General features: G+C 36.8%; 1 protein-coding gene across 1 annotated transcript; it reads right to left on the reverse strand.

Annotated features, from left to right (window-relative positions):
* LOC129277592 (BTB/POZ domain-containing protein 8-like) lies at nt 1-23157 on the reverse strand. The gene is made up of 14 exons (XM_064110508.1): nt 23084-23157; nt 17615-17774; nt 16372-16554; nt 13695-14795; nt 12693-12782; nt 12357-12437; nt 10735-10831; nt 9751-9842; nt 9147-9249; nt 7758-7952; nt 7258-7428; nt 3484-3613; nt 2030-2097; nt 1-846 (listed from the first exon to the last, which is right to left on the reverse strand). The coding sequence occupies exons 2-14, from the start codon at nt 17725-17727 to the stop codon at nt 415-417; spliced, it is 2856 nt and encodes a 951-aa protein (XP_063966578.1). The 5' UTR covers nt 17728-17774; nt 23084-23157; the 3' UTR covers nt 1-414.
* Between the last annotated feature and the right edge of the window lie 4628 nt (nt 23158-27785).

Below are 27785 nucleotides of genomic sequence, written 5' to 3' on the forward strand. Positions count from 1 at the left end.
AATACTTTCACACAAATCATTTCATTACCAAGATTGGTTCACCCTCTAAACAAGATATCAAACAACAATCTACCTATTCATTTCCAATCTTATACTCACTTACATGTTGGTCCACATCTGGGGCCCGTTTCATAAACGACTTGCAACTGTTGTAACTTTGCTATTATGGCAACTACCATGGAAACCTTGATTTTGATTGGCTGCTGTGCCCTGTTGCCATAATGGCAAAGTTACAACAGTTGTAACTTTTTATGAAATGGGCCCCTGAACTAGAAAGATTAAATTGGAGTATACAGTATCTGAGACAAATATTACACTTTGACAACTTGAAATGTTTAAGTAATTATGCTTGAATAAATAACAACCTTATAAATAGCTTATACAATTATGACATCTATTTTAATGAAATTTCAATCAACTCCCTTGAGGTTGCCCTCCGTCACTAGTCCCTGATTGTTGTTGGGCCCCACCCCTACCAGACACACCCACTGCCCCACCCCTAGACCCACTGGTTCCATTACCCCTAGCTGGTCCACCAGCCCTACCTGTTACCCTAGCTGACCTGCTTCCAGTACCCCTAGGAGGAACTCTATTACCCCTAGCCGAATGTCCTGTGCCCCTTTGTTGCCCTCCTGCACCCCTAACAGAACCCCCAGATTCCCTGGGTGCATTCCTTGCTCCCCTTGATGACCCTGTAACTACACCTCTTGTTGATCGGGTCCCTCCTCCTCTTGACCGTGATGAGGATGGGGCAGAGCCAGTGGAGGAGGCAGAGGATGTAGATGATGCCGGAGATGGAGCTCTAAGAGGATGAGAGAGTGTCCTCCTCACCTGAACAGACTTGGGCTGTAAAATAGATGGATAAGAAATCATAAACGATGTGAAATCTCAACTGCGACCACTTGAATTCATGCCTCTAGTATTGCCAAATCTGAAATACACTTTAGCACACTTTTGATTTTTTCAAGTTAAAAGTTATCAGATTGTCACTTCTTTATTCACTCAGGAACCAAATTCAATTTTGATTTATCTATTAGATCTTTAAGCTACTTTGAAAATTAGCAATAACCCCCATCACCTTTCAACCTATGACCCAAATCAGATCAAATAACAGTCACTCCCATATGCACGTGAGCCAAGTTTAAACATGATCCTTCAAAAGGTTCTTCATGATATTACAAGAAGAAGTCATTTTCATAAACAGTATATAATACCTCAGATGATGGTTTGTGTATGCTGCCCTATTAGGTTGAACCTTCAGCAATGGGCCGTCAATTTACGAGTTCTTTGGATTATTGTAAAAATAAGTACAATTGATACAAAAACCTAACTGATCAGGCATTTTTAAGATGTACTTGAATATTAAACAACTCGTTTACTTGTGTTCTAGGCTTCTATCAGTCTAAAACTCTGTGATTTCAATATAAATTCATACCAAAACTTTGCAATGACAATTTTATGTATCCTGCTATTGCGATCTTTTGGAAAGAATTTATATAGCATGACAATACAGGTACAAATTTTACTGATAGAACTCTGGTACACGAGTAAACTAGTGCTTACCATTCAAGGGCATCTTATAGATGCCTTATTTCTTAATTCAATTATACTCATTTTTTACATCAATTTAAAGAAGTCATAAATTTATGGTCCAATATTATGGGACCCCTCATAATGACCCCTCATACTATTGATCTTTGACCTTATCTAATCAGATTATTTCCACAACTGACCTCTCTGACGATTATTAAGTTACTGTAATAGCAAGATACTTTCCAGTTTATAATGACCACGAAGACCTTTGTCCTTCTGACCTTAAAATCTATTCAGACCATCCCACCATCAATCCTACATGCATACTTGAACCAAGTTTGAAGCTGATCTGTCAATCGTTATCCCAAGAAAAATTATGGAGGGATAACCGACAAATGACATGCCTCTAGCAGTCATCTACCGTGAACGGATGCATCAATATATCAATATGTCAAGATATGAAGAATGGAATGAATAAATAGAATAAAGATAGTACCCTTTGTGAGCTTGAGAGTACTGGTTTCTTTGTTGTCTTTGACAGGCCTTCGTCCACATACACTGCATCTGTATTGGGAGATAGAATACAAATCACTATAAATCTCTATGCTAAAGACAGGGTAATAATAACATTATCATGTTAAAAAGGGCCCGCTAGGAGAACAGTTTTCAGAAGTGAAGTGGCTACCCAGGGTATAACATTATTATGATTATTGTTAATTTGTTATTAACATTCTCTTTTCAAACAAAGCTGCTCATTTATCATACATCCGCATTTCTCACTGCATTTCTAGGTTTTTTGGCAGAATTGGATAATTAAACTGACCTTATGGTTCATGCCATGTAATTTTTTTTGGTAGTAGAGAGAATCAAAGAATGAGACTGGTTAAATATACACTGAGGTTTGGTGAGTTCACAATTGGTGTTAACAGCTGGGCCATACAGCTGCTTCCTACAATTTATTGCACACATTCATCATTGGAATCAATAGCAAAGATTAGCCCTACGATCCATCATTACATTTCTATGTTATAGACCCACAGGTCCCGTAACACAAAGGTAGGCAATTAATCGCTAAACGACATGGCCTATCAAGATCATTGTTGCATGCGCATTTTGCTCAGTAGACTGACTAGGAACCAATCAGAAGTACTCTTTTTAATCATTGATTAATCTCTAACCTTTGTGTTACGGGCCCTGGTGTTGACGTTGTGCTATGCCAGTCACAGATAAAAGCCTGAAATGAGGCTCAATCTGTGATTAAATTCACTACTTATTGAAGTTTCCATAAAGTGACTGGAGATAGGACAGGCTGCCTCCATAATACTCTAATCACCAAGACCAACACCAACTTTACACTATTGTCTCCCTTGTGAAATATATCCACATGAGATCATGCGAAACTCTCGATTTCAAGTAAATCTCAGCTCACATTTTAAGGTAAGTGTTTGTCAAGAGCACAATATAATGGCTACATATCTTCTCTATGCTAGGATCAATCACACCTATGGCAAGCCAGCAACGTCAACATCCATTACAACAATACAACCCCATAAAATGAATCCTCATGCATGCTTCCTTTTTAACAAACAAGTGTGCTACATGTTTGCTGAGGAGAGATATTGTGTATGTTTCCTGGATGAAAACATTGCTGGATTTCCATAGTTAAGATTGATTTGATCAATCACAACTCTCTGTAAAATGGGATCCTCAAAAGAACATGTTTTCACAAATATGATTCATATCAATTTCAATCCCGATTCCAATTCATATTCCAAATTAAATTCAATTTCAATTTACAAAAGAACATTTCAACCCCATGAACAAATATAATTGTACATTTTTTATGTTACATTATGTATGTTCAATATACCATGTAGCAATGCAAATTTTCATTTATTTATTTTATTTGGACATTAAATACTATGTAATTATTAAAAACTACCTACTCACCCTTTCTAATTTGCTTCTGAAGATCATCAGGTAATTGCTTGAAGCCTTCTGTATGGATGATGTAACTAGCATTACTCACTGCATAGTTATACAGCTTCTCATAGAGGCCTCCAACAGCTACATAGGCATCCTATCAATTAACAAGGGGAAATGGGGGGAATGTTGATACCCATGCATACTTTTCACACTACATTCAATTCATCGATGAACAATGACTGACATTTTAAGTGATTTCATTGATCCTGATAAATGCCTTGATAACAGATGATGTGCAGACAAATAATTATGAAGAATGAAAATACTCTAGCCAGAGTTATATACTTCACCCAGAAGAAAAAGAATTAAAAGAGAGGTATTTATAAAGTAGAAATTCAATTCATATACATCTGTGTATCAGTCAAAATACATTTTGACTGGAGGCTGATTCAGCTGCCGCCCCCCCCCCCAAGCTGGACACTTTTCTCAATATTAACTCGTAATGCAAAGAAGTTCTTGGTGCTAGGTTTCATGATTTGTTTTCATGTATATTTTTTAATAGCCCAATTGAAAAACAATATTAAAGGATTCAACAAAATATATAAATGTTTGAAGCAATTTAAGAAAACAGAAAATACATAAGAAAATTTTCTAAAAATTTTAAAGTATAGTCAGGCAGCATATGTCATCTACTTCGACAAATTGGCTAAGTCTGATTTTTCACTTTTATGTGATTGGTGACATCACGAGGAACAACTTTCAACTTGGTGACAAATTTCTAATGGTCATCTTGACCATGTGAGGGGTCAAAATGGGGTCAATAGGGGTCAATTTTTGAAATTGCCTCGACTGTGTCGAGTCATACATCAAATTACTTGTCTTGTTATACTGAACAAGAAAATGTACACAACTATATACTCTTGACGTCCCGTTAAAAAGTTATGACCGGAAATGTCAAAAGGTCAACAAACTTTTGTTAAATGGCAAATTACACTGAACGTGTTAAGAAAGCTCCTTTTCCGTGTTTTTATGCATGTGTGTACATTTTTCAATTTCGATTTTGATAAGTTCATCTTCAGAAATCCTTATCCAGAAGATATAAAGGGTCAAGACAAGGTCAGGGAAAGGTCAAAAGGTCAACAAACTTTCATTGGTAACCAAAATACACTAAAAGCGGTTAGAATCTTAGAAGTTGGTTCTTTATTTAGAAAAATCTCTATCTAAGAAGACATTATCCATTAGATAAAAAAAGGGGTCAAATGTGCTCACTTATAGGAAGAAAATACATAAACAGAGATAGACGTCGAATTAATTCGGCGTGGTATCATAGTATTGCAGGAATACCTCGAAACGACTTGACAAACCCTAATGCCCTTAAAATCGTATTATCTTCATGATGTTATAAGTGCAATCAGCTCTTTCCGAGTTTCTTGATTTAGGAATTCAATTCAAGATCAATTCATTTTCAATTTACTAGTCTTTGACATGACTTTGTAAAGAAACATTTCATCCATTTGCTTTGTACAGAATATTTTAATCAAGAGAAATTATTGTAATGTATTGGGTATATGTGTAATACTATGTTAACAGAATAAACACATCGATTGATCAGTGCTCCCAGCCCCTAAGAAGAATGCCTAACATCTTATTTGGATTAACTTACGAATAAGATTATGAGGTTAGGATTGAGGATGATAATGTTGGGCTCCAATTGCTCCTTAATTAATTCTAATGAGTGACGGTTATATTATTTCTGACAAAGAGGCAACGTCGTGCAGGCATGCTCATTGTAGTCAGTCATGGGTGTCCATCATGCTGATGTGATATATCCTGACCATTACTCGATCTCTAAAGCCAAGAAGGAATACACATTTCTGATTATGTGCTGCCATTAACACGGCTTGTAGGCCTACTATTTTATCAAGTGTGTCTTTTTTCCAGAGCATACAAGGTGAAACTAAACTTAACCAGTTCTCACGATAGTGATGTGCATAAATGCAGATTTTGTTTCTATTCTTTTGTCGTTCTTGTTTTTTCCTACTTGCTGAACTACCTGGATGTTGCTAGAAAGAATACTCACATATGTCATTAAAGTGATTAAAGTAAACCACGACCATACCGCAGCGGGGGGGGGGGGGGGGGGAGCTGCCCCCAGAAATTGTGAAGACTTGCACTTTTACTGAAAAATAAATATAATTGACCAAAAGAATGTACGGAATCCTTATAAATTTCACTTTACAAAATGCAAAAGGGCCCCAATGATAAGCTCAGAACAGCACATGCACCAGAATTGTGTAGTCCTTCTTGGCTCCAGAGATCGAGTAATGGTCAGAACATATAATAACAGCATAATGGACACCAATGACTACAATGAGCATGCCTGCACGAAATAATATAACCGTCACACATTAGAATTATAATTGAGGAGCAACTTATCATCCTCATTCCTAACCTCATTATCTTATTCGCAAGTTTATCCAAATGAAATGTTAGGCATCTTTCTTAGGAGCTGGAGCACTGATCAATCGATGTGTTTATTCTGTTAACATAGTATTATACTTATACCCCAATACATTACAATAATTTCTGCTAATTAAAATATTCTGTACAAAGCAAACGAAGGAAATACTTTTTTACATATCAAAGACTAGTAAATTGAAAATGAATTGAACTTGAATTGAATTCCTAAATAAAAAAAAACTCGGGAAGAACTGGTTGCACTTATCACATCATGAAGATGATAAGATTTTAAGGGTATAAGGGTTTGTCAAGTCGTTTCAAGGTATTCATGCAATACCATGATACCACATTGAATGTATTCGACGTCTATCTCTGTTTATCTATTTTGTTCCTGAATAAGCATATTTGACCCCTTTATATATAATGTCTTCTTAGATAGAGACTTTTCAAAATAAAGAACCCACAAAAAATAAGACTTCTAAGATTCTAACCGCTTTTAGTGTATTTTGGATTCAAATGAAAGTTTGTTGACCTTTTGACCTTTCCCTGACCTTGTCTTGACCCTTTATATCTTCTGGATAAGAACTTCTGACGATGGACTTATCAAAATCGAAAATAAAAAAGTACACACATGCATAAAAACACGGAAAAGGGCTTTCTTTACACTTTCAGTGTAATATGCCACCTACCAAAAGATTGTTGACCTTTTGACATTTCCGGTTGTAACTTTTTAACGGGAGGTCAAGAGTATATGGTTGTGTACACGTTCTTGTTCAGTATAACAAGACAAGCAATTTGATGTGTCACTCGACAGAATTGGGGCAATTAAAAAAATTGACCCCTATTGACCCCATTTTGACCCCTAACATGGTCAAGATGACCATTAGAAATTTGTCACCAAGTTGAAAGTTGTTCCTTGTGCTGTCACCAATCACATAAAAGTGAAAAAAAATTTCGAAGTAGCCGGTAAATCATGACATATGCTGCCTGACTAGTAGCATTATTTCTGAAGAAGATTTCTCTAAAATACTACAAAGAAAATTTAAACCAATTAAAAAGCCAATTTTTATTTAGTAACGGAGAAACAAAATCATATTTTGTGCATAAGTTGTCATAATAAGCAAAATTAATGAAATAATAAAGATTCAGACTCAGAGATTGCAGCACAGGCAACATTCTCATCACAATCATGCAGGCAACAACCAAAATATTTGGGTTGGGGCTGAATCATACCCGCTCCTTGTGCTTTTTAGGTATCAAAATAGCCCTGACTTTATGAGGGGGAGACATTGCTTTTGTCACTTATTTTCTTTTGTCAAAGTAGTGAAATAAACTCACTTGGTTCCATTCCTCTTCTGGTGTTTTTCCCTGTTCCTTCTCCTTCTCTGTTCTCTCCCTTTTATAAAGTCGCCAGACAGCTTGAAAATTGAGATCAGCATTCTCCAACGACAGTGCAGCAACCACCGTCCTGAACAACGGCTCCATAACATCCTTTTTCCATCCCATGCCCTTTATCAAGAAAATGTCAAACTGAAGTCAGAGGTCAAGAAAGGTCACAACTATAACCGCATATGCATAGAATGTATTATCATCTATTAAATAACCATCTTCTTTTATTCCCCGACCTTTATCAAGAAAAGGTCAAACTTGGATCAGAGGTCATCATCCATATTCACAGAGTCATATATGTATACAATTTCAATCAATTTCTTCTTTATCCCCTCCCCTTCAAAAGGACGAGTTCAAACCGAGCACCCCCAGAAATGACCAGGTAGAAAAATATCAACAAGGGATAAGAATCTCAAAGAACAAAAAATTTCTAGCAAAGGATGAATTACCTTCAGATATTTATCCTCAAACGTTGATCCATCCCCGAGGATGACATAAAATTTGTTGGCTGCAAACTGAAGGACCTGTTTCCTAGTCTTGGAGGTGATATCCTTAACAGGTTCTGCCCAGGAACTCTGACCTTGAGGAAGACCAAGTCTTAATTTATCCAGTTGGAACAGGACCTCTATTACACTTGTGAAATTCTGAAAGAAAAAACATATTCAGTACCAATGCTAGCTTCCATTTATTCATGAACAGGTAAAGGATACTCACTTCAAAATGTTTGCATTTACAATTTGCAAATTTATCAACCAACACTCATCAGGCAAATAAATCAAATTATATTTCATGCACAGTATAGTCAGTAATTACTGACCAGAAAGGAATACAAAACATGCATATTTAAAGGAGAATGAAACTCTTGGAGCAAGTTAGCTTTTGTGAAAGCAGAAAAATCAAAGAATAAGATCAACAAAACTTTGAGTAAAATAGGACTAGCAATAAAAGAGTTATGAGCATTTGAATGTCGAGATCACTAATGCTATGGAGATCCTCCCATTGGCAATGCGACCAAGATCTGTGATGTCACACACGTACAACTCTCCCATTTGGACACTGAAAATATACCCCAAAACATCTCTTTTTGCTCATTCTAATCATATGACAAACGATTCATCAATTATATAATGTTGTGAAACCTCTGTACTTGTCATCTCATAAAGAGAACACCTCACCTTGTGATAGACTCTATAAAAGCGAGAATATAAGTGAAATAAGTACTAAAGTAATGAGGGAGTTGTACGTGTGTGATATCACAGATCTTGGTCGCATTGCCGTTGGGAGGATCTACATGGCACTAGTGATCTCAATATTCGAATGCTCATAACTTTCTTATTATTCATTCAATCTTCCTCAAACTTTCAACAATATGTTTCTTTGATTTTTCTCTTTGATATGGATTCAGCTGGTTTCAAGGGTTTCATTCTCCTTTAAGCATCAGAAAATAATTTCATACACTATAAGACTAAGCAACATTCCCCCAAGAAATTTGAAAAGTTTGATGACAAAAGAGGTAAAACTTATTTGTAATGTCTTTTTCTTAAATAACTAACTATGGTCAAAATCCAGAGTGGCAATTTCGAAAATCAACCAAGTTTTCTAACAGAAAACACAAAATCTGTATCAACAAGTCCCTAAAATGTGGCATATATACATGTAGGGGTCTGTTAAGAAGGTGATATCGTAACAAAAACAAACTGATCTTTGGAAAATAATTAGATCTTTTATTTTCTCTATGTATTTTTGTATTTTGGGGTGAGATGTGATATAAGATGTTTTGCTTGATATGATATAATTTATGAATGTTGTTCAGTAATAGGATACACTCTCATACTTACTAAACTCTCTACAACATCTTTAGAGCATTTTTCAAGCATCTCAGTTGGCAAGGCAGAGAAAGTCTTTTGGACCCAGAAACGGTCAAGATTCTTAGACATCCACCTGAAGAAGACAGAAAAATGTTGGAAAGTTGAAAAAATTTCAATAAAAGATAGCGACCACAATGCATTTAACTAGATGAAACAGGGTTTTTTTTCTGTTAACTCTTTCCCATTCTACTGGAACAAATAGACCAATTTGTGTTTTATTGTAACTTATCACTGGGATTTCTGTTTTGTTTATTTATACACTGACATACATGTATCATTGCACCGTGCTCATTGCATTACCCATTGAAAATGGTTTTGTTCTTTGGAAGTCCCCAAGTTATAAACATGATAAGCTATTTGGCTGATGTTGAATTTATCTATAACATTATTAGATAATGAGTTACATTCTGTTATAATACAGATCATGTGTTAAAATCCTAAATCCTCTAGAAATCTGAACAAGTTTAAGCAAAAATATTTATTTACTCATTTACTTATATTTTTTACATAAATCTCATTCGGTACCCAAAAAGTGTTTTTTGTGTCACTATGGTAACTTAATGACTAAGTTTACCTGAGACACGATAGCGATAGGTCAGGCAATCCATAGCTCTCACTTACTGCATAGCAATGTGGAATCAGACTCAAGCATTCAGCACACAGGGGCTGTGGAATAAAAAAATAATAAAAAAAGATTTATTACACAGAGTTGTCTATCATAATACAGTATAAGCACATAAACCAGTCAAATCAAAATCTGAAAATTTATCATCATCATAACAATATACACTTCCATAATATTGAAAAAGTAAAGTAAGCTTAATTTTCAGTAAAATATTTAGCTCTTTTCTATAACTAAAAACAAATTATTTTTTCTAATTTAAAACAAAGTCCCATTTTCCCATTCCGGTTACCTTGCTCACACACTAAACCATTATTTTCTCACTTAAAAGTCTTGAACATATTTGATCTTTGTTATTTCAATTAGGCCATTTTCATGTAACTGTGTTATAGAAAAATTATTTCACCAAGCCTTTCTGATAAGTTTTCATTTAATGACAATTTTCATTCATATAATACTCGCAGTTCCTCTCATTTTCACTTCCCATTGACGAAAACTAACATTACTAAAAATCTACTTTTTGCAAAGGTCCAATTATTTGGAAGCCATTAATAATGAAAACAAATATTTATGTCACAATAATTATGTGGCAATAACTCTGTGACAGGACGCAGGCCATATCATTGGTTCAGCTCATTTTCATATCTCATTTATTTCCAAAACATAGGCATCGCCAAAATCTATGAGTAATCATTAAAATCTCATTCAAATATTTGCCATCAATATCTGCCTGCCATTACTTGATCTACTATTAAAAACTAGATATCTGGAAGCAAACAGAGATTTTAATTGTCAACTGTTATAAGCTACTGAGATCCTTGTATCTGATTGGCTGAGAGCAAATCAGTCGGTAACAATCACTGCAACACTCCCCTGACCACTGAGATGACTGGTATCATTTCTTGTTCAATCTCTGATAGAGATGAGAGTGGTTACCTTGTGAAAGAGATGGCACCAGTCCCTCTTGAGATGAAAGGCAGTAAGTTCTTTCAATTCCTCCAACCCATACATATCAGCTGCACTCAGGAGATCTCTGTCAACCATCAATAATCGTATGAGGAAAAAACGTGTCACAAGTTTGAACCAAATTGTTTCAGAACCAATCAAAGCAAACTATATCTAGATCTTGTGTGGGGGAGGGAGCGTGTGTGAGTGTTTGAGCTTTTACCACACATGTGTAAGATGTGACTACTTACATCTGGGACCAAACTTTAATGTGTTTCACAAAGATATAAATGTGGCTGAAAATCATGCATAGTGTCGAAACGCACATTCTCTTTACAAAGCATGCAAATATGAATTTAAGTGCAACTTTTAGTCACATTTAAATATTTGTGAAACACTGCCCTGGCCTGACCAGTGCTACCATAACTGTTATCCCCTGCACGATCAGTCCAGAAAAAAAATTGTATCATTGGTTAAGCTTTTGTCATTATGCGTTTCGATCTGAATGTTCATGATTCATGTCCCATACCACAATCAGGTGCACATCTTTGCATTTTTGTAAAATTTTTCTTGACATTTTATATTTCCCCCTCCTGTTTCCTCATCATTTGAAATTTATTTGTTGATTGAATAATCTTTTATATTTATAATATGTACAGAAAGTTGTAGAAAAGCCATGGTGTAGTAGTGGTTTTGAATCTGTGTGTTTAAAATTTGACCCCACCCTAGGGTGCTTTGGCAAGGCGTCAGCACACACGTTGCCATTCTTCTCCCAGCTGCTAAATGGGCACCTGGTATAGGATGTAAAAGTCATTGTAGCTTGTCCAGCATTGTGTGCACCTCATTGGTAACTGGCTGGAATACTCCCCAAAGGAGTGGAGGATGTGCATACATTGTGTCCGGGAAAGCTTGATTGAAACCGATGACTTGGGTAATAATTATTCTTTAAGCACTTAGATACGTACAAGGTGCATTTACAATGTATGTCTTCAGGACTATATAAATAACCAGTAAAATCCCTGTATACATGCAAATGTGATTATTACAAATCACTATTTCTTTCTTATTTACTCCATTAAATCCATGGGAGCCTTTCATGACAGTTTTGGTCTGTGAATTTCACCAACTGATGCTTTAACAGGATTCCCAGCTTTTCAAGAAAACAAAATTCTCTGATTTTTCCCTGATGAAGTTTAAAAATTCCCTGATGATAATTCTAACCTATTCCCAGTTTCGCATGTCTTTTAAGTTGTTAGAGTGAATTAAATGTATTTTCAGTATAAAAACAATAATGTAAAACTAATAAGTATCACCAGAACCAGTCATTCAATGGATGTTGTTTTGATAAGCAACAAAATATAACAGAGTCTGACTGACTACCATGCTTTCGACTTTTGGGCTGATCAAATTTCCCTGATTTTTCCCTGATTTGAGGTATATATTATCAAATTACCTGATTTTTCCCTGACTGGAAAAAAAGTAAAATAATTTTCCCTTATTTCCCTGATGGGCTGGGAACCCTGTTCAAGACACTTCTAATCCTTGCCACTGATTGGCTAACAGCAAAGAAGCCAGTGAAAATGTTTTTAAATGAAATGCACCCCAAATCTTACCTGAGATTGACTTCATCTGAAAGACTAGCAATCCCTCCGTACATGAACCGCAGCATAGCATCAACAATAGGACGACTCACACTTTTATCAAGAATAAAATTTAAAAAAAGCATAAAGATTCTAATGTAATACCCATATATTCATAAGGGGGGATGAGCCAAAATGTTTATAGAATTAATAATTTAACAATAAATTAATCAAAGTAAAATCATTTGAAAGTAAGGTCAATGGACTGTTTTGAGCACTTGAGTACAGGTTGGAATCATGTCACTTTCTGTATTAAAAAAAATTAGATGTAAACATATTTTGTTTGGGTAACAAAAATAGTTAACTCACCCTTTGAGCTGTATTTCATGCGTCTCACTCTCTATCCACCCACCTCCCAACATAGCAGCAAAGAACTCACAGCGACAATGAAGGAGACATCTTTGAAAGAAAACATAAAAAGACATAGTAGAATTTCTTCCACAGCCTTAGAAAATGAATAGATTCTATTACAAATGTTTAGGTGTTATGGCTCAGTGGATGAGTCTACAGGCTTTTAACCACAATGTCTGGGGTTCAAACCCACCGCAGCATACATGTATTTGGGCAGGCTGTTTATTTACTTTTTCTCACTCTCTACCCAGGTGTGGTAAATAGGGTCATGCACCAGAAGGAGGGAATTTTGGGAATGCTTAAACCAGTGTAATATATAATGCCTTGAAACACTGCATGAAATGGGAAGTTCAACCTGGCAATAATTTGGTTTTAATAGAAGTAGAAAAATTGAGAGTAAAATAGAGGCGAATATTTGATAAAACTTCATCAAAAAAAATTATAATGGAGTTATGATTTTTTGACATCTAAGACAAGCAGCTCCTCCATATGTCTAAATGATAAAAATGAAAGTGAATTTATTTTTGTGTAGGGGCTTTATCTTCAAGCACATCATTCTACTTAGTACACCTTCTGGAAGAAAAAATATATTTATATTTGTCATGATCCATTAAAAAAAATGCAACTTGTATTTATGTTTTCAACAACTTCAAAAAAATCCTCAGAGAAAGTGTCAGTGGAAAAAGAGGCTTGATCACCAAGATGCACAAATGGACAAGCCTATGCAATTTCATTCTTTGTTTTTTACCACACCCTGACAAGAACAAAATATTTGCAAATTCTCACCCAGGGCCCGATGACACAAAGCTTTGCATCGTGTATGATCAATCATAAAATATTACAGCTCCAATATTAATTGCTCAGCTTTCTTTTATGGACTCAAGAGTGACCTTAAAACAGATAAACATCCCACCATCAATATGAGCAAGCAAATAACACAGGGTCACAGTACAATCATACCTGTGTGCCGGAATCCTGGCTCCATTAGAAGATACTAGAATGACATCACTGAAGGTGGAAGCATCAGAATCCAGGAGCTGCATCAAGTTTTCTGAAAGGGTTCCAGAGGGCACTGGAAGATCTAGGATTCTTGAAACAAACTGCTGTAATTCATTGCTGTCCCTGGCATTGACGTCTACTAAAGAACCCTTTGGCTTCCTTTGTGAATCCTTCTGATCATCATAGTTTTCAGATTGACTATCTGATGTTGGATCCCTCAATTTTGATGGTTGCATGGATGACTTTTTTTCATCAGTATCGTGGGGTTCCGGCTCTTCATGCCCATTAAGATCTAAATCAACCACACCATTAACTATAACAGCATTGGAATCAGAATGTGGATCTGACCCCATCGCTTGATCAGAGCTATCACTTGGAATGTCTTCATTATTCCCTGGTCCATTGACAGGATCTTCAGCCACGGTAGGGTCAGGAACACATTTCTCTTTAAGCAGTAATGGATTGGGAAGTATGCCCATTGTTGAGTCTATGGTTACATACTGACAAACATCCATCTGTTTCACATTGCCCTTGTGATATCTTTGTGTGAAAGCTGATGCAGCTTCTGCTCCTTGATGATCAGCTACAGCGAACCCTACTTGTTCAATCCCATTTGTACAAGTAATCTTAGAAGTGTCGGTCTGTCCTGTATGAGGTAGTGGTTTTGATGCTGAACTATCGTTTCCTGACCTTTTGCCCTGATTCTGGCATGGTTCTAAACCAATGCAGCTCTCTCCAGGAGTGCCTTCCAGTTCTATCGGAACCACGTGACTCATGGACAATCCATCCTGGATTCCTGCTCCTCCTGCAATACATGTACCTACACTCTCTACATTACTGTGTCTTTGACAAGGTTCCTTTCCTGTGGATGCATCGAAGGTTGCTGCTTCACCTGGTGCACCCATACCTTCAGTCTCCTCACCATTTCCAGGACATACTTCTACATCTTCTACACAAGAAGCATCCAATGATACTCTATGTTCTTCTTCTACTTCAGAAATGGCAATACAAGAGAGGAATGTTTTCCATGCCTTTTCCAGATCATCCTCCTGGTACACACACCTACAAATACAAATAATGATAAGGGATGTGGTACATGTGTGCAGGCATTCTTCACAATGCACAACAAAGTGCATGCGCTCACATAAATATTCAGTTTTTAATATCCATCATTTATTCAATTTTCCTTTCATTTGCAAAAAAAATATGAACAAGTGGAATGCCTCTGGCCGTCTCACCTGCATCACGCGATTCAATATAGCAGCAGTGCTGATTTTGAAAACTACTATAACTCGCACAAGATGTTCAGTGATACTTGGTTACTCTTATTTCCACGTTTTATGAACTAGACCAATACACTTATAGAGATATGATGGCAATTCAACAAATACCCCCAACGTGGCCAAAGTTCTTTGACCTTACATGACCTTTGACCTTGATCATGTGACCTGAAACTCGCACAGGATGTTCAGTGATACTTGATTACTATTATGTCCAAGTTTTATGAACTAGACCAACACACTTTCAAATTTATGGCTGTAATTCAACAAATACCCCAATTTGGCCAAAGTTCATTGACCCTAAATGACCTTTGACCTTGATCATGTGACCTGAAACTTGCACAGGATGTTCAGTAATACTTGATTACTATTATGTCCAAGTTTCATGAATCAGATCCATAAACGTTCAAAGTTATGATGGTAATTCAACAGATACCCCCAATTCGGCCAAAGTTCATTGACCCTAAATGACCTTTGACCTTGGTCATGTGACGTGAAACTCATGCAGGATGTTCAGTGATACTTGATTAACCTTATGTATAAGTTTCATGAACTAGGTCCATATATTTTCTAAGTTATGATGACATTTCAAAAACTTAACCTTAGGTTAAGATTTTGATGTTGATTCCCCCAACATGGTCTAAGTTCATTGACCCTAAATGACCTTTGACCTTGGTCATGTGACATGAAACTCAGGCAGGATGTTCAGTAATACTTGATTAACCTTATGGCCAAGTTTCATGAACTAGGTCCATATACTTTCTAAGTTATGCTGTCATTTCAAAAACTTAACCTCAGGTTAAGATTTGGTGTTGACGCCGCCGTCGCCGTCGCCGCCGCCGCCGCCGCCGCCGCCGCCGCCGTCGCCGTCGGAAAAGCGGCGCCTATAGTCTCACTCTGCTATGCAGGTGAGACAAAAACCACAGTGAAAGAAAGAGTTGCATTTAATCATAAAGTAAACTGAACCAACCACTTTATATCTATTTTCTTTCCCTATTTGTGTAATCAAATTTTATTACATCCATTTGTTATAGAAAAGAACAGAGTTGCTGGCCTTAAGTATACATTGAACCTTGAAGATTATCCCTTTCAGCAGCTTCAAAGCTATCCCAGGATGATGTATAAGAACAGACAAATTTAAAAAAGTATTTGGGGGGAAAAAGAAGAAACAGTCAAACTTCTAGAAAGGACTTTAACACATCCTCTGATTGGGGGAGAGGGCATCCACTGATACACCTTTTCAAACAAAATCTTAATACCAGCAGATTAAAGAGATATAACTTATTGCTTTATTGTCAAATGTAGCAGTAATAAACTACTGTATGTTCTTTTCCAAAGTTAACTGTCACAATTCTTACTTTACAAACTGCCTTAAGTCTTCAGCTGCTATGGCATCTAAGATAGTCCTGTTTGGTACTCCATCTGGACAGAGGATATCCAGAAGACCAGGAACTCTTGACTGGAAGAAAGCCCTGTGGATGAGCATAGGTGTTGGTCCACATGGAAGAGTGATATCTGAATAGGTCCCTTCGTGCAGTAATCTGTTATGAGAGGAATATAGAAGAGACATGTGAATAGTTTAGAGCTTTAGGCACAACTCTGTAATACAGGAATTCGTCACAACTATTCTCAAGATTAATGGCTTTCAATAATGAGATTAACATCTCCTCCTCCTCCCCTCCTCCTTTTCCTGTGATCTCTCTTCTACCGTCCCTCCTCCCCCTCCCCTTTCCTATATGCTTCCTGTCATGGTAGGCCTAGTAACGATTCACATAGTGAAGCATGCTGTCATTGCCAACTTTAGGGCAATTCCATAAAATATATACGTCCGACCCCCTTTATGTGGGACCTTCATGAATTTTCTGTCTTTGATTTCTTGTTCTTTTGACAGTCTGTAATGCTCTCAAATAACCATAACTTGGTCAGTTTATGAAGTAAAGTACAACTTAAAGGACAAGTCCACCCCAACAAAAAGTTGATTTGAATAAAAAGAGAAAAATCCAAAAAGCATAACACTGAAAATTTCATCAAAATCGGATGTAAAATAAGAAAGTTATGACATTTTAAAGTTTCGCTTAATTTCACAAAACAGTTATATGCACATCCTGGCTGGTATGCAAATGAGGAGACTATGACATCATCCACTCACTATTTCTTTTATATTTTATTACATGAAATGTGAAATATTCTAATTTTCTCCTCATTGTCAAGTGATACAACAATTAATTCCTCCTTGAACGTGTGGAATTAGCATTGTTTGATACTATATGGTTCAGTCAAGTTGGTCCTTATTGTAAAATCTATAAAAAATGAAATATTGTATAATTCAAACAATAAAAAACAAAAGAAATAGTGAGTGATGGACATCATCGACTGACTCACCTAGTTGTGCATATCACTGTTTTGTAAAAAATAAGCGAAACTTTACATCCGATTTTGATGAAATTTTCAGCACTATGCTAGTTTGATTTTTCTCTATTCATTCAAGTCAGCATTTGCATGGGGTGGACTTGACCTTTAAGAAAAATGGGGGTCGGACATACAAAAAAGTTGATTATTTTATGGAATTGCCCTTTAGATTACTTTAATTTCCCATCATACCTTTGAATATCCTCCCTCAGTTTCCTGTTCAGTTTCTCCTGGATCCTTGTCTGTTCTCTACTTGCTTTCTCTATGAAAACAGGTGTCAAATGTTTTTCCCGGCGAACAGCCATGCTACTTTCTAATTGTGTTACAATTTAGTATTACTTTTTGTCCATATCTGTATAAGAGAATCAAAATACAAGAAAATTTCTATGAAGATTGATATAATTGATGCTAGTGTTCGCCTAACCTGAATTGAGAAAGTTCATTCACCTGCTGACACCAATCAAGTGCGCTAGTCAATATAAATATCAGGTTTCATGAGAAGATTATTGAAAGACGGGCAAGTCATCAGTAATAGATGCTGAACTGGGGTGAATTGAGGTCACTGAATTTATTTTTAGCATTCTCAATTCCCTGCTGTCTATGTCCTGCTGGAAGAGGTTGAAGTGGGGAAAAAAATGTCCTCATTAACAGGGACAATCTCTATTACCAAGACACGATTTTTCTGTTTATTAGAATATCCGTTTTCTGGGACAATCCAAATGTCCACTCACAGTAAGCACACGTATTGTGAGGTTAGTATACTATACTAACCTCGCACTACAAACGTGATTACACAAGAGATTTTTGAGTAGTCGGTTGACATCGCTTCATAACAGGAATATGGTTTGCCAAACTCGTTCCGCTACTCACCGGGGCTCTTTCTGGTGACTATGAGTGACTATCATTTTTTAATTTTTGATTATTTTTTTTATATAAAAAGCACATACTAAAAGCAAAATCGCTTACCTCGTCCTGGAAAGTGGCTTTGCATGTCTCTTCCACAGAAATAAAAGGAAGCTCGATGGTGACGCTTATACAATTCACAACCTTAATTCAGCTGGTCGGTATTTCATACCTATGTCTAAATTCATTGTAGATCTATGCGCAATTCCTATGATTGTTTGATATAATATGGACACCAATAAAAACGTATTCTACTTTTAGATAATCATTGTTGACGATAACACTTTCGGAAAACGTTCAAAGTGCGAAGCCAGCAGTGCGAGCCCATGTTCGTTTGTCAACAAACATTCCACCAAAGTCTATAACTTGTTAGGCCTAATATCACACAATATTAAGCTTCGCATAACGCTTTACATCGATTTACGTGTAAAATAATGGCATTATCCTGGTTGGAGTCACCACTCCATTCACTGCCGTTCATTTCGTCAGCGGCGGTGACTTCTTTCATCTCACTCTCTCTCTAATCTCATCCCTCCGCTTGGTTCGGAGATCGTTGGGTCCAACCCGCATGTGAAGTATCATGAAGACTGAATGTTAGTGACACATCAGGCCAGGAGAGCACTGGAGCGGCTATTATGGATTTTTGTGATATATATCAAAGAACAGCTTGGGTGAAATTGTAATTGTAGTTAACAGCTGCCTTATTAGAACAAGTGGAATGCCTCTGGCGTACTCACCTGCATCACGCGATTCAATATAGCAGCAGTGCTGACTTTGAAAACTACTATCAAACAATTATTCACAAAAAACACCATTCATATAATGATACAATACTACGTTCATAGACATTTGACCTTGATCATGTGATCTAAAACTTGTCAGTGAAACTTGATTACCCCTATATCCACATTTTATACACTATATTTATAAACGTTAAAAGTTATGACAGCAATCTAATAATTACCTCTAAAATGGCCAAAGTTCAATTGCCTTAAATGACCTTTCACTTTGGTCATGTGACCTGAAACTCGGACGAAATGTTCAAAGATACTTGATTACTCTTATGTCCAAGTTTCATGAATCAGATCCATAGACTTTTAAAGTTATGATGGTAATTCAACAGATACCCCCACATGGCCAAAATTCATTGACCTTTGACCTTGGTCATGTGACCTGAAATTCGCAAAGGATGTTCAATGATACTTGATTACTCTTTTGTCCATGTTTTATGAACTAGACCAATAAACTTTCAAAGTTATTATGGTAATTCAACAAATACCCCCAACTTGGCCAAAGTTAATTGACCTTACATGACCTTTGACCTTAATCATGTGACCTGAAACTCACACAGGATGTTCAGTGATACTTGATTACTCATATGTTAAAGTTTCATGAATCAGATCTATAAACTTTCAAAGTTATGATGGTAATATAACAGATACCCCATTATGGCCAAAGTTAATTGACCCTAAATGACCTTTGACCTTAGTCATATGGCCTGAAACTCGGGCAGGATGTTCAGTAATACTTGATTAACCTTATGGCCAAGTTTCATGAACTAGGTCCATATACTTTCTAAGTTATGCTGTCATTTCAAAAACTTAACCTTAGGTTAAGATTTGGTGTTGACTCCGCCGTCAGAAAAGCGGCGCCTATAGTCTCACTCTGCTATGCAGGTGAGACAAAAATGCTCCAGATACCATCGATGATCTTTTAATATCTCCTTGATTTTCAGTATGAAATCATCTCTAATATGTTTAAGAAAGATGCAGGATGCTAATAAAGTGTCTCATCTTCAAGCTTACAGAGAGGACGAAGGGAGTTCATACTCTTTCCGATCTTGCATCTTCTTGCCTGTACTAGATATGTCCCAGAAAGGAGTTGTGCTCTATACATGTATATTAACGCTTGTCTCAAGCCATCTTAGACTGGACCTCCACATTGACTTCTGACTTTCCCATCCAATACTTCAGGGAAGATTTTTCGGGATATTCCCCTGTTCATTCTGAACTTTATTTTTGGCCACCTGCTTCCATTGCTGGTATGAAGGAGTCGATTCATGTAGCGAGTTCAAGTCAGGCAGTTGGTATTTAAGCAGTAGATCCTTCAAAGCTCTAATAGAAAGAGTGAGGAGGGCAAAGGCATGGAGAAAGGTCTTGAGTTCAAAACGTCCATGGCTCAGGTTGATAACATGTCCCAGTAGAAGGAGTCTTTTCAACTCTATTTGACGCGAGATAGGAATGAGGCCAGTCAACAGGAAAACTATCTCATCTGGTGCAGACAATGGGATACCGATTATTCTTTTAAATAGATGAGACTGACATTTATCTAACTTCTGGAACATTGCCTTTATAAGTTTCAAAACTTTGCCTCCATAAAGCATTTGTGGGATGCAGAATGCAATGTCAGCCAGAGTTTGGCAACGAGCAATGGAATAAGACCTCTAGTGCACAGCGACAAATTGTGTACAACGGATAGCGGAGCGTTCAACGCTAGCGGTCGTGTACATTTTGCTTATTACATGTGTACAATTTTGCTTATTACATGTCGTATACATTTTGCTTAGTACATTTTGCTAATTTGTGTTTGACATCGTGTTTGTTGGAATTTGTAGAGTCTATCGCAACGTGCACAAAGTCAATTGGCTTCCGGGTTTCGGAGCGTCGCGTGAATATGCATGAAATTGCAGAGTTTCGATAATTTTCTATCGATACCGGAGCGATCCGATCACGAACCAAGACGATTTCCCGCATACACAACGTGACCGGATATCGTTATCGCTATTGATACTTCCGCACGCAGTCCGAAGGAATTATTTTGGCGACCACGTAGTCATGACGCGATCTGCGCGAATGACCAATCAGCGGTGTCCGAATCGCTGTGCGGAGACGATCTATCTTTTGTACACATTCTATGGACGATTTGTCGTTGTGCAGTGTAGGCTCCTGTACCCGACATGGCAAGGGTGTAGACCTTTCTTGATGATATCGTCAGTCGGATCAAGGCAGGTTCCAGTTTTCTTGATGCCAAGACGAGTGTAGGCTTCGACTTGAGGAATCATTTCTCCATCCATTTCCAAGGAAATACTTGACATAGATTTCTTTCCAGGAGTGAAAACATCAACTGCACTTTTGGATGGATTGATGCGGTATTTCCATTCAGCAGCATCACTGCTCTCGCAAAAACCCGGACGATCAACTACTTTCTTTTTTTACTTGGCCTATTTGAGTATTAGTATTATTAAGCTTCGCCTTCGCGTAACGCTTTGGCAGTTTGGGCTGTTGTTGTTGTTGTTGTTCGTTTTGGGCCTGTTTCACGCCCTAGTAGTCTCCTCGGTAGACACTTAGTGTTGAGAACTCAAAGGTAGAAAAACTGCTAGGTAATTGTTTTGTTGGCTAGTTTGGCTAGATGTTAGCGCTGGTGGATGAGACAAATGCTACCACCGATGCTCTAATAATAGATTGCATTTGCTTGGTCATTGCAGGGTTGAAGCCCAGGAGGGTGACCACCGAGATCTCTCTGAGATGGTATGGAGTGTTAGTTTTGCTGTATCCTATCTCTATGGTCTGTATCATCTTCAGTCTACTGGACTCATACAGTGGAGAAGGACATGCTCTATAGTTTCCCTGTCTCTGTTGCAACTGCAGTTAGGTGAAGGGTGGTTGTGAGGGAAAATTCTGTGCATATTGTCATTGAGTTTGGTATGTCCTGTGAGCATCCTATTCAGCTTCACTTCTGTGGATCTTGGAAGAGAGCTGTGTGCATTCTTCCTGGCAACTGTGGGCTGGAGTTGGTATGTTTGGGCTTTGGCAGTTGCCTTTGCATCGATTTACGTGTAAAATAATCTTAGTAGGCCTAGTTAGTGTCTGGTCTTTCCCTTGTAAAAGTTGTAGTGTCTTTGATATGAATATAAATTATTCGGACACCCTACCTCCCCCCTCATCCAACAGGTTAGTATAACTTCGTCTTGGCTATACTATTATTTTATCATTAATTAACTAGTAGTATGCACGACAGTTAACACTAGTGACAGGGATTTCAATGAGTGGGATAACCCAGAGAGCTCCCGCCCGCGCAGCGGGCGGGAGCCCAGAAGCTCACAGTGTATTCTACCATTGCCACCGAACAAGGGTGATTTATGGTCTAAATATTTCTCCAAATGAATTGTGAAAACAAAAAGTGTACAATTACCACGATTATATGGATGAAGGTCTAGCGAGTGGCAGATTCCTGACATCTGAGCACAGTCTGGAACCTCAAAAAAACCAAAAGTTCTCTCCTTCTACCCAGTCTCGATCGGCCGTTTTGTTACGATTTTTAACAAAAATGGCCGATCGAGACGGGGTAGAAGCAGAGAACTTTTCGTTTTTTTGAGGTTCCAGACTGTGCTCAGATGTCAGGAATCTGCCACTCGCTAGACCTTCATCCATATAATCGTGGTAATTGTACACTTTTTGTTTTCACAATTCATTTGGAGAAATATTTAGACCATAAATCACCCTTGTCCGGTGGCAATGGTAGAATACACTGTGAGCTTCTGGGCTCCCGCCCGCTGCGCGGACGGGAGCTCTCTGGGTTATGAGTGGGACTGCACTGCTGCAGATTGAAAACTTTTTTAAAAATTTGTTTTTAAAAACTGTATTCAATTCATCCAAACACCATATTTTGTACTTCAAACACTAAAAGCCTCTAATAGAGGGAAAATAGAATGTTACATTCAGTTGTTAATAGCAAAATATTCTATGAAATACACCTTACCCATACACTGTCCACTTCGCCTTCCGTGCAGTTGAAGATATTAGGTAACTACATCAACATCTTCCATGGGCATGGTGTCCTTTAGATAAAAAGAAAACTTATCTGACTTCATCGAGAGGTGGATAAATAAAAGCATTATCCACCTTTATGACCTCAATTCAGTTTAGAGATAGATCATCCAAGCGCGAATATATGGCAGCCCCCGCCCCTCCCTCATAAAAAGATAAATGAATAAATAAATAAATGATCAAATAGAAAAAAAAATCTATCTAAAAAAAATCTATCTAGAAATATTCTATTCCGATCGAGGCGCGATGTTATTATTATTAGATAAGCAGTTTTCAGCAGCTTCTTTTTGCCATTATTAGTATTAGTATAAAAATAAATAAAAAGGGGAAAGTGGAAGGGCAGTCGGGGCTCACTGAGCATTATAAAAATCATTAATTTCTCCTATTTTTTCCACCAAGGAAGGGAAAATAAGACCCCCCCCCCCCCCCCCCCGAAAAGAGGGGAAAGGAATGTAAAGTTCAAGGGGAAATTGAATTAAAAGGGGGAAAATATAATTAGCTGAAAAATAAAGATCAGTTCAGGGAAGCATTCGCCAATGTGGTTGGTCGGAAAAATACTTTCGTCCTTTATCTAGGCCTAGTCCTTTTTAATTTGTTGTATTACTTAAAAAAATGGACACTCTTTAAAGGTTTTTCTGCAGGCTGCATGATCAAAATATAGTACTTACATTTTCATAAGAATACACATTTCAATAAAATATAAAACATATCAAACCTGAGAAATGTGCATTTCAAATCATGAACGGGATTTTTATTTTACTAAACGGTAATGCGAACGCGAACCGTGAGCTACTGATGGTAATATATACTAGCCTCTTGTCGAGGTCCTGGCAGCTGCTTCCCGAGCGAAGCGAGGGCTTTCCTAATTCGCGAAGCGAATTAGGCTTCGCTCTCTCCCGTGCTTTGCCATGTTCGCTCGGAAAGCAGCCGACAGGGCCTCGACAAGAGGCTAAATATATACTGACTTGGGCGCCGTTTCATAAATAGTCCAGGATAGGCCCCATAGAAACTTGACCAAACCTTGTTTTTTTATATATACAATATTTTTTGATGGTTTCTTGTCAATTCGAGGGTGCTGATTACGAATCTGGATGATGCCACTCGTGTAACCTTGAGCATTTTCCGCAAATTGGCAAAATCCAATATGGCCGCCAAAATATGCAAATTACCCATGAAAATCATAAAATAGTCCGCACATTGGCTATGAAATGCATGAAATCGTGTGGCAGGAGTGAAATACTCTCTCAGAAAATGATTTTTGACAAAATATTTATTTTCCTGATATTCAAAATGGCCGCCATAGGCCATTGTATACTCTATTATGTACAATATGAATAGGAAAAACTAATTTTCACAAAAATGAGCACTAAACTGCAAAAAATCGCGATGTATGAACGAAGTAATATATGCAAATCATCATTACTAACGAGATATATCATTTATTATGTCATATATGGGAACATTGCTGTATTCTGATATCTAAAATAGCCAACTGGCCCAAACAGTATTATGTACAATGGCAATGGCCGGGGCCAAAAAAATGACAATTAAGAGTGAGCACTAAAATGCATATTATTAAGATAAAGAGTGGAATACTGACTAAAAACATAATTGTTAATATGCCATTTATGTAATAAATGCTGCATTTTGAAATTCAAAATGGCCGCCATAGGCCCTATATTTGTCATGTACAATGCGAATGGAGAAACTAATTTTCACACGAGTAAGAAACATAAAATGCATGTAATTGTGATCTACGAGTAAAATATTGTCTGACAACATGTTTTATAGCAAGACATATCATTTCTTTTGTCATGCATGAGATAAATGCTGTATTATGAAATTAAAAATGGCCCCTATAGGCACTAACAGTATTATCTACAATGTGAATGGGGACATAAAATTTTGTAAGAACTTGGATTTGCTTGACTATGACATCCATATAATCCTGTTGTACGAGTAAAATGTTATTTGAAAACGTATTTTTTTTTTAATTATAGCATTTCTTCTGCCATATAGGTGATAAATACTGTATTTTGACATTCAAAATAACCTCTACAAGCCCTAACTATATTATGTAACATGCGAATAGGGAAACTAATTTTCACAAGAGTGAGAATCATAAAATGCATATAACTGTGATGTACGAGTAAAAATATTGTCTTAAACATGGTTTCTAACTAAATACATCACATATTGGTCGTGGAGGTAATAAATGCTGTACTTTGAAATCCAAAATGGCTGCCGTAGGTCCTAAAAGTATTGTGTACATTGTAACATGGGACATAGAATTTTGACAGAATTTGGCTTTGCTTGACTCTAAATATTGCATATAATTGTGATCTAAGGGTGAAATATTGTCTAAAACCATGGTTTCTAACGAGATATATCATAATGTTGTGTAATTAAGGTGATAAATGCTGCATTTTTAAATTGAAAATGGCCACCATAGGCCCTTATCGTATAATATACAATTTGAATGGAGACAAATAATGTTCACAAAAAGGGCATATGGCAGCCATTTTGAATGTTGAAATACAGTATTTATCACCTAAATTACAAAAGATATGATACATTTTGTTATAAATCATGTTTTCAGACAATATTTCACCCATACATCACCATTTGGCCAAGCAAAGCCAAATTCTGTTGAAATGATTTGTTCCCATTCACATTGTGCATAATACCGTAAGGGCCTGTAGCGGCAATTTTGACATTCCAATAACAGTATTTATCACCTAACTGGCAGAATAAATGATATATCTTAATAGAAATTATGCTTTCAGACAATATTTTACTCATAGATCACTATTACGTGCATTTATGGTGCTCACTCCTGTGAATATTGGTTTCCCAATTTGCATTGTACATAATACAGTTAATGTCTATGGCGGCCATTTTGAATGTCAAAATACAGTATTTAACACAAACTTGAAACCTGAATGATATGTTTTGTTAGAAAATACGTTTTTAGACAGTATCCCATTAATTTATCACATATATATGCATTTTAGAGCTCACTCTTGTGATTTCTTTGCTCCTCTTTCTCATTGTGCATAATACTTTTAGGGCCTTTGGCAGCCATTTTGAATATAAAAATACAACATTCATCACATACATGGCATATAATAATATATTTCGTTAACAATTATGTTTTTAGTCAGTATTCCACTCATTTAATCTTAATAATATGCATTTTAGTGATCATTCTTGTGAATTTTTTGGCCCCCATTGCCATTATACGCAATACTGTTTGGGCCAGTGGCAGCTATTTTAGATATCAAAATACTGCAATGTTCCCATATATGACATAATAAATGATATATCTCGTTAGTAATGATGATTTGCATATATTGCTTCGTTCATACATCGCGATTTTTTGCAGTTTAGTGCTCATTTTTGTGAAAATTAGTTTTCCCTATTCATATTGTACATAATATAGTATACAGGGGCCTATGGCGGCCATTTTGAATATCAGGAAAATAAATATTTTGTCAAAAATTATTTTTTGACAGAGTATTTCACTCCTGCCACACAATTTCATGAATTTCATAGCCAATGTGTGGACAATTTTATGATTTTCATGGGTAATTTGCATATTTTGGCGGCCATATTGGATTTTGCCAATTTGCGGAAAATGCTCAAGGTTACACGAGTGGCATCATTCAGATTCGTAATCAGCACCCTCGAATTGACAAGAAACCATCAAAAAATATTGTATATATAAAAAAACAAGGTTATGCCTCTTCTATCCTGGACTAAAAGCTGTTCGTAAGTTAAGAGCATAGAGATGTATACATCTCTATGGTTAAGAGCGACTTAAAAACGACTGGTGATCCTTTCTTGAGGTATTATTATGCGTGCAAACTTTTCATTGGTATGTGGATTTAGCTTCTAAGAAAGGATCACCAGTCGTTCGTAACTTACAAACAGCTTTATGAATTTTTCTGTGCATTTCAAAGATCAAGAACCTCAACAATTTACCGCTTCCGTCCTGTTTCTTCCTGACGTCGAATTAGCAGATTCCTCCAGAAACGACCTCAACCTACTTGTCTTAAATTTCTTGCATAAAATTCACCTCTCTCGATCTACCTTACTCTCACGTCAAAATATGTAACGCTAATGTTAATGCAGTATTAAACTGCGGATCTCCGATACAGCGGAGGAAGGATACAGAAGAAGAAGAAGAAGAAACACCCCCCTGAAATGGCGCATTTTGTAATCGTTGAAAAGAAACATGATATCCCCCCCAAAAAAAAAAAAAAAAAAAAAAAAAAAAATTCAATGCGGGCGGGAAGAGAGAGCTGAAATTTTTACTGACCTGAAAAGGACCTATAAAGGATTGTTTGCAGTAACTCGTTTGTTTTGAAAGGGACACATATCTCACCAGTCTAATGCGAGCTGAAAATGATATCAGGTGGGTGTTTCATAAATCATGAATGTTTCATTCCAACTAAGATCCTTAAGTTACTCTCACATTAGACAGTAATTTTTGATGCTCTTTTCTCATTTTCAATTATCAATACTGAATCTACTTAAAGCCGTTACAACAAATTTCCTTTCAATTCTTCTTTAAACCCATATTACATTACAATAATTTTATATTTAGTGAATTTTTTTCCAACATATGTACT

The sequence above is a fragment of the Lytechinus pictus genome, chromosome 15 (assembly GCF_037042905.1).
Source record: "Lytechinus pictus isolate F3 Inbred chromosome 15, Lp3.0, whole genome shotgun sequence".
Lineage (NCBI taxonomy): Eukaryota > Metazoa > Echinodermata > Echinoidea > Temnopleuroida > Toxopneustidae > Lytechinus > Lytechinus pictus.